This window comes from Hoplias malabaricus, chromosome 2, assembly GCF_029633855.1.
Source record: "Hoplias malabaricus isolate fHopMal1 chromosome 2, fHopMal1.hap1, whole genome shotgun sequence".
NCBI classification, from domain to species: domain Eukaryota; kingdom Metazoa; phylum Chordata; class Actinopteri; order Characiformes; family Erythrinidae; genus Hoplias; species Hoplias malabaricus.
In genome coordinates this window covers 22,963,596-22,976,558 of record NC_089801.1, presented here as the reverse complement: position 1 = coordinate 22,976,558, position 12,963 = coordinate 22,963,596, and the positions used below count along the sequence as shown (strand labels likewise).

General features: G+C 39.2%; 1 protein-coding gene across 1 annotated transcript; it reads right to left on the bottom strand.

Moving 5' to 3' along the window:
• Positions 1-4,855: 4,855 nt before the first annotated feature.
• On the bottom strand, positions 4,856-11,511 carry eral1 (Era-like 12S mitochondrial rRNA chaperone 1). The gene is made up of 11 exons (XM_066659967.1): positions 11,258-11,511; positions 10,727-10,876; positions 10,469-10,596; positions 10,302-10,379; positions 9,346-9,392; positions 9,156-9,217; positions 8,931-9,043; positions 8,337-8,654; positions 6,644-6,793; positions 6,008-6,088; positions 4,856-5,660 (listed from the first exon to the last, which is right to left on the bottom strand). The coding sequence occupies exons 1-11, from the start codon at positions 11,337-11,339 to the stop codon at positions 5,538-5,540; spliced, it is 1,332 nt and encodes a 443-aa protein (XP_066516064.1). The 5' UTR covers positions 11,340-11,511; the 3' UTR covers positions 4,856-5,537.
• Positions 11,512-12,963: the final 1,452 nt, after the last annotated feature.

Here is a 12,963-nt window from a genome sequence, read left to right as displayed (position 1 = left end):
ACAGACAACAGGATGAGACACACAAACAGTCAGCCAAATTACATGAAGCAAGATTGGACAGATGTACAGGACAAAACCAGGGAGAAATTAAAACCAGAAGAAAAAATAATGCAAAATTTGTTAGGAAAGTTTTTTTTTTTTTTTTTTTTTTACATAGGATCAGTGAAGATGATAGTAAATAACAGATGACCTTTCAAGGTTTATAATCTCGTGTTAGTGTTTGTCTTTATGAGTTTATGAGTTATGAGTCACATCAAAAACAACCTTCTCACCACTAAACTCACCAAACCCCACTCACCACACTGCCACACTGCCGGCCCTGCCACCCAACGATGAGGACCCCACAGGTCCACAGTGCATTTGACGTAGCTGAATTCACCAATGATAAGGAGTGTCCACAAATATGGACATGGAGTGTGTGTAGTAATAAGCCGTTTGTCATTGTGATGCGGTTTCATCTGAGCATGCTGTGCTCCCTCTGCTTTGGGCCAATACAGCAGTATCAGATTAGCAGGGGCAGTGGGTTAACAGCATTAAGGACCAGTGCATGACCTAGTAAACTAAGCCATTGTCCTTTCATTAAAGGCACTTACTGCAAGGCCCTGTCCTGCTGTTTTATCATCTCCTTTATCACAGAAAACTCCTTCATTTTTTGAGCTTTTCTACTGCATGCTCCTACTCTACTCAACTCTAATGCGATCTACTTGCTTTTAGGAACCTGATTCATTTTAAACTAGCAGAGTTCCCTCTAAACGTTTGCCAGTTACGTTCTCAAACACTGTCTCTAACAGGAACTGCGGGCATCTGGAAACAACAACGGTGTTGATAGCGTTAAATATTGTTTACTCATTGTGTATTCGAGTATTGTTGTTGTTGTTGTTCGGGACTAAACACTTTTTTCATTCCTTGTTGCACCGTCCAGTTCTCCCAGGAGTCCATTGTTGGCCAGTGTAATTTTATAAGCGGCTGTTGTGAATCAAATAAAAACAAATGTGATCGCAGCTGTAGTCTGTGATTTTACGAATGGCTACTTTGTGTTGGATGTTTGCAATTTATCGTCTCTCTGGGCAAAGTTTACACCTTGTGATTAGTCTCTACTTTGTTCGCTTAGAACTAGGAGCAAGCAGACATTAAAAAAGTACCCAGTTTCACGTGCCAAATTTGCCCAATGAAGAAGCAAATAAGCAGTAGAGTCTAGTAATGTAGGTACCATGCAGTGGAAAAGCATCATTTGTGAAACTTGCATCTAGATTTTTCTGCAAAATGTGAACACAATTGATCCAATGATGTATCACTGCTGTTTTTAATTGAAAGTTACCATATCCTATACGTCAGGCACTTAAAATTAGCCATTTCTCTACACATTTTCTATTTATTTGAAAACATCTCCAATAAAGCATTGTCATAACTTTGCCATATTTAACATGGAGCAGATTTATGTTGCAATAAACATAAACTCAACTAAAAAAGTGCCAAAAAACTTTGCACATGACTGTATATGAAGGAACAGATAAAAAGTAGCGTGGCCAGTGAGTTGTGAGCTGGTGCAGCTGATACGGCCCCAGGCTCCTTATCTGGCCGTCTACTCTGTCCACGTGTGACCCCTCCACTGACCCCACCCAAACTGGGACCTAAACACTTCTTAATCAGCTGGGGTCAGTCCTACCTCAGACCATAGCCTTGAAAAGGGAAGATGCAGAGATATGGTAATCTAGATCCTTCTAGGCCCAATAAAACTAAGCAGCATATTTGCAAAGTTTTGTGGTCACTACAATTTAGCAAAAGCAGCTACTATATGTTTCACACATTTAAAACACCTGGTTCAGGGGTTTGTAGTTTACAGTCTGTTTTTTTTTTAAAGTATGAAAGAAAGCAATATCCTCTTACAGCAGTTGCACAGGAACTTAATTCACCATTAGCTACAGGGGTTTAAAGCCTCCCAGCATCTGGCTTTGCATTCTCTGGAGAGATGGAGTTCCATGCAATAGCTTTGGAGCGATTGAGTCAGAATGGGTTTTGTGATCCAGAACTGAACATTCAGCATCAGTACTTGACCTCAATAGAGCTTTCATGGCTCTCATGCAAGCAAATTCCTACTGCAATGTTTCAACATCTTGTGTAATGCCTTTCCAGGAACACAGAAGCTGTTACAGGGACAAATTTAATGCTGATTTTAAATGAAACAATGGCTGAACAGATGCTCCAGGACCCTTAGGCTATACAGTGTAAACACGTCTGTGCACTAAAATAATCACATCCTCATTTCAGATTCTTGTTTCATGAGTGCGATAGAAGGAGAAGAAATGAGTGGAGAAGAAAAGGCAGTTATTCAGAAAATGACCCAAACTGTGGTGCAAGTCTCAACAGGAAACATGAAGAATAAAGAGCCTGTAATTCAGGACGATCAATTCCAACTCCTTATTTTGCTCAGCTTTAAAGAAAAGACTTCAGTCAGAAATATGGGCTTCTACATAGTTAATATTTGATTCATGCCACTCTAGTGTTTACATAAGGCCTTAGATCCAGAACTGAATAATACAGTTATATCCTACAAAAGTTCTCATTATTTTAAAGCGCTCACGTTTTTTGGGTCAATTCCAAGTTAAAGTTGGGCGACCCAAAGGCGTGTCCTCATACATGTGCAGGAGGGCTGGGGTTGGAGTAACTGTTTGGGGGCTGATAGACGCGAGTGACTTGATTGGGCGATAGACAGGATGGGAGAAGGCAGATAAGAGAGAGACTGCCCTTGTGTCATCACCATATGCAAATGAGTGAAGGACATTAAAACACAGTGGCAAAGGGCTGAGGTTCAGGAGAGCCATCCAGGAGGGGACCACCGGGAAAAGCACGGAGACGCCAAGCCTATAGACAAGAATTAAAGAAAGGGAAGAGGAGGGAAGGTGTCGAATGAGAGTAATTAAGCTGTTCATTAACACCTTCTTCAAGAGGAGCAAGGACAAGTGTCCTGAAAGGTGAGTGTGAAAACTAGACGTAAACAACTGGGACTCTATTACGTGTGAATCTGACTGTAAGTGTGACTTTGTGCACATTTGGAAAGGCATCTCTTGTAGGCTGCATATGTGGAAGAGTACTTTAACAACTGAGACATTCATGTATTATTTTTGTGCATGTAATTACATTTTAATTAACAAAATAGTGTATTATAAGTAACAACATACAACTGTGTTACATTAAATGTGTGTTTACAAGCTGGTTGCATTCGAACATTTGAAAGCACAGCTGTTTTAACTTTTTATTCCTTCTTTTTTATGCTCTATTCACAGAATTCACAGTTCTACACATTCCCCAGCCATTTAGAGTCATCACACTGCTCTGGACAGGATATCATCATATACTGTAAGTTCATTATGTAGACACTACAGTATAGATGATGTACTATCCAGGGTGGCATTTATCCTCTGTGGTCTACCACACACCCATGTGTGCCCAGTCTGTGATAGAGGGAGGCGGTTAAACCGTTACCATTACTGAGTTTAGTAATGGTAAGGGTTCTCTTGCTTCTTCTCACTTTCTTCGTTCTGGAAAACAAGCTCAAGCAGGAAGCATGAAGTATTGGAAGAATGGAAAAGTATTGAACAGCAACTAATTAATCATTTAAATGTTGTGTGCATACATGTTTCACAATTTCAGTATCGCTGCTATTAATATATGTGATTTGTGGTTCAATAAACATGCACCTGAATCTGCAACCCGGCCTCTACAAGTTGGCATTTTGTTTACACATCAATACAGAGCCTAATTAGATTTTGCTAGACATAAATGAGTAATTAATTATTTGCAATTTGTCTCAAATGTGTACATTGAAAGTCTGCTTGGAAAAGACTAGACGTCTATAAATCAATAAATAATAATAATTAAAAAAAAGCTCTCATTATTGACTTCAATGGACTCAGAACGTGACACGGCAAGAAAGAGTGGAAAGGGAGAGAGAGAGAGATGTAGCTGATCTATCATCGTGGCCTGAATAAGCAGTGACCAGCCAATCTCAAGAGGGGGGTGGATACAAGAACAAATGCGCAAATGCCTCCCATTGCCATCCTGTGCACATTTTAGTGGCAGGTTAGTGCTCTATTTTGTGTTCCATTAGAGGGGTAATCTAGCCCTCTGGGGTTGGACCTTCTGCTAAGCTCCAGCAGCTTTCAACCAGTCAAAGAGCAAGAGACGGTGAAAGGCAGCCAACATTGCAGAGAGCTCACAAAAAAAGTGACCTTTGAAAAAGACAGAAAGCACTACAAACTTAAAAAATGTGAATAGATCAAATATATCACAGTTCAAAGCATATGAACTCCTAAAATACTTTTGTGTGGTTAAACTGGTGCATGGTATGTTACTCACACAAGACCATTTTGGGGAAAAAGAAAAGGCTCTGATATTATCTGTCAGATATAGTCATACTCTAAAAATCTAATGTAATCAACAGCCTAAGAGTCTACTACACATTAAAATATAGACCCCCAATGACCATAAATATGGGTGATGTTCAGTAGCGTACAAATGCCCATTCATTAGGTTGGATATAAAACAATGCCTCAGCCTAAGGGACAACAAAAAGAAGACAAACTGAGGGAGAAAAAAAAACAAAAATAAAAATTTCACTAACTGAACTGTGCAAATATCACAAAAAGCAGTGAAACAATCAAACCATGCAGCCTTCCACTAAAATGTGTGTAACTATCAGAACAAACCTGATTAACAAAATTTTAACACCAAACTTCTAGGTGTGGAAAAATATAGTAAATAAAATATATGCATATTTGTAAATTTTTAAAGAATGTAGGATGCAGGTGAAACAAACGCAAAGTGTGGACAAACTTAATACAGAAAAATATTGTATTTATTATTAATAAAATTCAACACAGGAAATATTTTCAGTTATTTTCCCCACTCTTCCTAAAAGAGAGATAGCTTGTGTATAATTCTTTTTTCTGAATAAATAAAGTGGTCTCTAACATTTGCACAGTGTTGTGCATAGTTCCCTGACTCCTGACCTCAGGACATTTTAGGACCTGATCTTTTCAGTCAGTCTTCTTCAACTCTTCAAAAACCTCTGTAGCTACTTTAAATGGGACCATATCTTCACCTGCTCATTTCTTTCTCATGGCGTAGACCTTTGTAACTTTATCATTAGTTAAACAGTTGGACACAACAGCTAGAAAAGCTACAGGACACTAAAGAATATGTTGTGCAGTTAGTGTTCAGAGAGGAAGCTCCAAAAATAACTGTTATACGCAGAAAACCATCTGAGATAACGGACAGACAGTTCACATTCGACCCACAAGACAAACCACAGTCTCGAGTAGACTTCTTCCTTCCTGAGGGAGAACGAGAGAGAGATTCAACCATGATCGTAAATCTGACTCCAGTCTGGAAGGAGGAATATATTTCTATGTTGAGGTCCCATACACCAGGCAGGGCTTTAATGTCTGAAGACATCCTTTAGAAACATTAGAAATGTTGTATTCACAAAGTTTCCAGTAAAACGCACGGTAGATCCAAGGTCATTCGAACCGTCTGCTTCAGTTCTTCTGAGTGGCGGATATTTTCAACCGCACCTCACACATGAAAGCACTCGTGAGGTCCTCACCTGCTTCTCGGGCTATTCTGGCCATCATCTGACCGCCAGGACCAATGACCATACTCTATGAGACAGCACAGGAAGAAGGGATGAGCGAAGATGAAACCACCACACGACGCTGTTCTAAATTCCTCATTGTCAACAGCTATTCATCAGAGGAAAAAGATGTGGCAATTCCTTTCTACAGTGATTTAGCAATGCTTTCCCAGAACTCAAGCTTGTTAAAATTGCATGACTTATAAAAGGAATCTTCTCAAATATTTACAATTCTTTACCGAGCTCCCTTCAAATATTTCTCCCATCACACATCTCTGCAGGGAGTCTTGTTAGAATCAAGGTAACTGCACTGTCAAAAAGATGAAAGAAGAGTGTTTTTTTCTGTGTAAAACAGAGAAAAAAAGCAGTTCTCACCATATGGCTGTTCTTCTTCACGTGTAATTTGACAGATATGTCCAACTTGCCATCCTCCGTCTCTCTCAAGAGTTCGATGTGCTACCAAACAGAAGGCAGAACGACAGGAGTCAGCACAAAAACTGTTCCAGCAGTGGGAGAACTCCACTGTTTTAAGGAAACAGCAACGGTGTCTCTTTTTCTAACATTCCAAGTTTTTACTTTCTGTTGAAGGTCACCTTTAATGTCAAGAATGCAAAGGGGCAGATAGTGTGTGGTGGAGAAACAACAACTGGAGAGAAGGAGTGGCTACACATCCAGACATTTGTAAGCACCTATTCTGATTTAGTAAAATAAGCTTCTTAATTATCAAAAGTCATTTAGCCCTGTCTCCTATTTACTGACTCAGTAGGCGGTGTTCAGTTGGGCAAACAGTGCTGCATATAATCTCTATATATATAAAAAAAAAAAGCACTGGCAATTGGTAATGCTTCCTATCAATAGCCTTTATTTCAGCACAAAAATGCTGCATCATGCTGAATAAGCCATCACTGACAGTGCTTCTCCAAGGCAGTTTGGATGGTGACGGTGTGGATTTCTGAATAAATAAATTAAATTAAATTAAATTAAATATTATGAACATATGATGTAAGGCACCTGGGATATGGTGTAAGGCACCTCCTGAGGGAGGTATTCCAGAAGCTTCTCTCTGATTGCATTGATGCAGACATCCTCTGGGGTCTGATCTGTCAGCACATCACTGTGGTAATGCCATGGGCCTGGCTTTGCAGCCTCCAACAAATATGTCTGTCAAAAAAAAAAAAACATTCATGATTTCACATTCAGTCATTTAGCACGTCTGACCAGAGTCAGTCAGAAAGTAGGACTGGACGTTATAACTGTAAAATCGTATGTGCCCACTTTCTGTTCTGTGTCTGTTTGGTAGTACAAGGCACAATTCTTTCATGTGTATTTAAGAGGGCCACAGGGAGGGGGCGCTGTGGAAGCTCGTTGACTTAGCACACACTGGAAATGTATGAGAAAAAGAAATCACAGACTCAGTAACCCACCACAGTTAAGCCTCAACTTTGGCTCAGAAGAGGGCAGAAGGATGTTGAAAACAGACCAAACAGTCTAAAGACCCTTCACTCGAATATGTGCTCACAGATATGTGGCTTTATCGTCTAAAAGTGCGTGATATGAGACTCCGTTCGCTGGAAGTCTGTGCTGGGTTGTGCTGAACCACAAGTGCCTATTAATTCACGGCTACAGACTTCTCTCTCTCAGGCATGAGTTTTTATCCTCAACACGTAGGTTGGTGGTTCCAAGGATCCATAAAATTCCAAAACACCAATAGTGTATCTTGTAATTAGGGTTGAGAACAATACATGCAAATGAAAGAAACCAGAAAACACCCTAACTGAGGAATGCCAGAGTTGTTATGAAAAAATGGTGTTACAGCAGTGAATAACATTCGTTTATTTGACCCTATGATGTTTCTGTTTGTAGCCTGGAAGCATTATAGCAGCTAAAGTTAGCCATTTTAGAACTGTACTTGTATAGTAGCATCCAACAAATATAAAACAGGAATACACAAATATGGTGCTATTCTACGGCAATATGATGTTAATTTATGACCACAACAGCTCTATTTAAAAGGCATGTTCATGCTGTTACAAAATCAAACACACCTAATAGACAGCAGGCTAGGGCTGGGCAAATAATAGAAAATTAATCAAAATGAATTGATTCAGAACTTCTAATCGACATAATCTTGTCTGTATCGATTATATCAATTACTTTTAAGTGTTGTTTTATTTATTATTATTCTGTCATGTCCCCATGTGTGTTCATGTACTGTCCCTTTAAACCAGTCTACGAAGTTGTAGCAATTTTGCCCTCATCTGCCACACGGAAGCAACCGAAACGCCGGAGCAGACCAAGCAACTCGAGCAGCTCGTACCAAATAAAAACAAAACATCTGTGGCTTAGACGTGCTGTGTTTTTACTATAATTAATACAACACTGAACAAAAAGTCAAAGGTAAATGCTGAAAAAAAAAAAACAGTTTCAGCCAAAGCACAGTCACACACCAAATATAAGCAGTGCTCAAAAAATAAGAGTGGAACAAGCTCCCAGCAACATTAGAAAAAAAATCCCAGCTTTAATACTGGAGCATATTTACTGTACAAGCCTCGTCACTAAACTATGAGGTCAAAAATAATCGTTCATTAATCATAATCGAGGTAATATATACAATTAATCATGATATTGATTTGCGCTCATATCACCCAGCGCTACAGCAGGCAAAACGATTCAAAAGTCTACAACATCAAATCAACTTTGTCACCTTCAGTGTCTCCACATCCTCAGCATCCGCAGCACAAAGCATGAAGACATCCTTGAAATGAGGCCATCCTTTGCGGCCTTTCAGGGCCCTCAGCCGCTCTCTGCTCAGGTCTCTCTGGGTTTGTGAATCCAGGTTTCGGCTTGGATCTTCTCCAGCCTGGGGCTCTGGGGCCTCCTTTGGCTTTATCATCTTCTCATCAGCCTCCTTCTGTAATGGCTTCACCACATTGCGGACTTTCAGTCTTTGACCGTTTACAATGCCCTCGGTCAGCCCAGCTGTGATGTCCAGCAGCAATGTTTTATTCTTCACTATGTCCACCTGCGTGCATGAAGAGTGGTTAAATATATTAATAATAATGATATGACCTTCCTAGAACACTTCCAGGTTTAAAGTATTATTCAGAGTTACTGATTAATTTTACAAATCTTTCAGCATCAGGGGAAAAAAAACGTTCCCTTTCATTTGTTCCAAAACATTCTGGAGGTTTATAAAAATTAACACCTACAAAGCTCAGTGTTAGACTTTGGTCACATTTCTGCTGCTCATTATCCCATATATATTCAGGCATGGTACTGCAGGAGTGCTTTCATCTACCTTATTGAGGACAAGGACAGCAGGGATATGTGGGTTTAGGGCCAGACACTTCAGCACTTCAAAGTCCAGCCTATCACGGGTCCACTTGTCAGCAACATCCACCAATACCACCACTGCAGATAGGGGATCTCACACAGTTAATGAGTAATATGTGTCTACTTATCCATCTAGAACAGACATAACACTATCATTCCTTGCAGAGTTTAAATTAAAGATTGTAGCTACCTAAATCCGCTTCTCGCAATGATTTCATTGGATCCACCAAGAGAGAATTTTCCAGCTGATGTCTGTGGAAGATATAGATAAAAGGCTATCACCCAGGAGTTGAGTAGTACACTTAATTAAAGAGCTTTGAATAACCCATACTTTACTTCTCAATTTAAGACAAGCACAACAGAATTGCCCAAAAGTGTACCTTTTAACTTTAACCGGTGTGGTCAGTCCAGGTGTATCCAGCAGGATCTGAACATTCAGGAAGGAAGACAACATTTATTACTAACATAAATAAATTTACACTACATTAATAGGCCTTAAGTGATTGTCATCTGGTAATTCTAACTACATTTTGATATGTAGATTACTATTCAGCCTCCTGCCAAAATATGTAGACATTACTTGTGGCCCAGTGTCCTTGACCAAAACATTTTAAATGTGGGCCACTAAAACACAGAACATATGGTTTATTTCAGACTTTTTGCAGTTGTTTTCCAATACACTAAACTAAACTGCATCAAATCAAACTTTGGTATTATTTGTTAGTTCTTCAAAAATTAAAATTCTTCTGTTGTGCTAATTGTAAACAATCTTTCAAAGAATATTTACATTATTGGTTGGTATTTACAAACCAGTTGGACATGTGTTATGACCAAAAGACCCTAAAAATCACTAATGCACAAAAAAAGAAACTTGCTTTTGTATAAATCATATCCTTAATAGTTCCATTATTCATTCATTTTTATAACAGGATTTGAAAAACTGTGAACATTATTCACTGTATTATTATCTGATCATTTTTACCTAATTACTTTGTGATATAACCAAATATATTTATGGGTGGACTGGGTGGTGAATAGTTTTACTTTGCAGAAATAAAGGGCCATCCCATTATACAAGGGGTAAATAAGGGTTAGAAGTAAAGAGTCATGTGACAGTGTTTTCAAATTCAAATGAAATTTTGCACAAATTATTTTCTCCATTAGTGGAATGAAATATCTGAAAAGCACTTTGGAAAGGTTTATGTTTGTATTTAAGGACCACACTAACGACAAACATTTAGATTTGTAATTTTAGGCAATACATTTTGACTACAGCAAAGTGGTCTGAGTCACCAGTAAATAATATAGCTATTCACCCACCCCTGTAATCACTTACTATTTGAGTATCATCCTCTGTAATCACTCCACGTGCACGTGACCTTGTTGTATGCACTTTTTTGGACACTGCAAACAACTGTAGAAAAAGTTGATAATGTTCAACATCTAGACCAGCATCACACACTTTAAGAAATCAGTGGAATATTTGGTTAGACGAAACAGTACCTTCCTGCCGAGGAGCTGGTTTGTTAGTGTTGACTTCCCTGCATTTGGAGCTCCAATAACAGCCACTCTCAGACATTTTGGATTTTCTGGTTGATCTGGAGCCCTCAGTAACAAAGAAAACTGCTCAGCTGAAATCACAGCAATACAAAGATTTCAAATTTTATGGCCAAACCACAACATCAAAACAACAGCCTCTGGATATGAGATCCAAACTACTTTTCTAAATTGCTTTTCACAGCAAAAATGAGTGGTTATTACCTTTATCCGGAGGTAGAGGTTGCTGGCAGGATCCCTGATCCACACCAGGCAATTTTCCTTTCAGCAGTCTGTCCAAAAAGGCGCTAGAGGACACAGAGCAGGCTGGAGTGAAGAGGAGAGCACCTCTGCTTACAGCTCTGGGATAAAAGGCTGAAGAAAGAGAAGTTGAAGAGAGATTTCAGTAAACAGACTTGTCTCACAGGTAAATGAATGCAACTAGATGTGATGCAAGAGACATCACATTACCAAAATACTAACAGAGTAACAGCTCACTAGAAATCAAGGCACAGATTTTCTCAATTGTGTTGCTTTTTAAATTTATACTTCAGACAAAATAAATAAAATATCCATATATTGTAAGTCTACTTGCCAAATAACAAAGCTATTCTTAAGCCACACACACACACACACACACACATACATACGCACACATATATATATATATATATATATAATTATTATTATATATACATAATAATATATATACATATATTAATTAGTATTAGTATTAGCTAGCGAGTAGCTCGAGACCTGCTCGCGGGCGCAGTGACGTGTTCGTCAGTAACGGTCGAAGACATCTTCTCAACGAAGACTCGCATATACGGAGAGCCATCCGTAACAGAGCAATAAAGATATTATTAACCGCTGAAAAGAGCTGTTCTTGTTAAAACCGGAGTCAGAAGAAGGTACTGCGTTTGTTGACTCGTGTGTTCAGGACGCAGCCATGTTAGAGCAGTCAAAGAGAGAGAAAAGAGGAGCCAGACAGGAGTCTGCGGCTGAAACTCTCTCACCATCTAGTGGACGAAGGGACTCCGAGATGAAGAAGGAGTTTTAGCTTCTAATTTACAATTTACGGCAAAAATTTACGGAGCCTTGCTGGTGACATACATTTATAATAAAATTAAGGGTTGGGAACAATTGAATAATACTTGGAAACAACTTAATAATGTATGGAACATATAATATTTAATATAGCCTAGGCGTATAAGATCACATTCCCAAACCTAGTTAAGATGTTCCTATGCCTTGTTGATTATTCCTGTGCTTCTTACATCTTTCCCGTTCATTATTAGGTAGTTAGTTTCCATGCATGCCTTAAATGTATTAGGAAGGGAGGTCAGCAGCAGGGTTTCATGTTAAATGGTGATTGATAAACTGAATTTCTAGCAGTTAAAATAAATATCTCGTTTCTATGCATTATTAGTTGTTCGTACGCATAATTAACCACATCATTTGAACAAAGAAGCTGTCCTTCATGTGAGAACATTTCATGGTGAATGGACCAATAAAAATGCTCTTTTTAGGAGATTTTTTCACTGGACAGCAACGAAATATAAAACACTTATGTTAGGGAAAGAAAGTGCATCCTTTACCCATCATTGATTTACATTTGGGTTACGTTGGTGGCAGCCGTTTCCTTGAGGTTAGAGAAGTGAGCTTGAGGCTGGAGGGTTGCTGGTTCAATTCCTGGAACCGGCAAAATTTATTCACGGCTGCAGTGCCCTTGAGCAAGGCATCTAACCCCCAAACTGCTCCCCGGGCGCCAAGGTGGTTGGCAGCTCCCTGCTCCAGTTGTGTGTGTGTGGTGTTTGTGAAGAATTGCTCACTAGTGTGTGTTTGTGTGTTCACTGCCACGGAAGGGTTAAATGCAGAGAAGCAAAATCCCTAACTGTATCAATAAAGGTGTTTCTTTTTCTTCTTCCTCTTTTTCTTATTAATATTCTACAATTAACAGGTCAAAACAAACAGCCATTTTCCTTTATTTTCCAAGTTAAGAATGTTTTTCCTCCTGAGTAACATTACTAAAGGAGACAGAAGGCTTTGCTTTCAACAGCAGTATTACTCTGGGGTATATTTAGCATGCTAGCTAGCTCTGCCAGCTCAACATATTGTCCCACCTAGCCAAAACTTTGGGGACGCTTTTTATACAGGATTTATTCTGAAAACCTTGGTTGATAGGGGGTTGTCCCAGTTTACTACAATAGCTACTCCTCAGGAAAAGGCTTTCCATGTTGAAACATTGCTGCCGTTCAGCACCAAGGAAACGTTTTAGTGTTGGATGTATAGGCCACTCCAATTCATCCCAGTGGTGCTCAGCTTTGCTTGGCATTGAGACTGGCCACCTTAGGGTTCTCTGTGTACATTATACAAGCTGTGTCTTAGAACCTTTGGCTATAGTGTATATTTTAAGCCTGCACTATCCTATTGAGATTTGCTTTCTTTTGACTTCCCTTCTT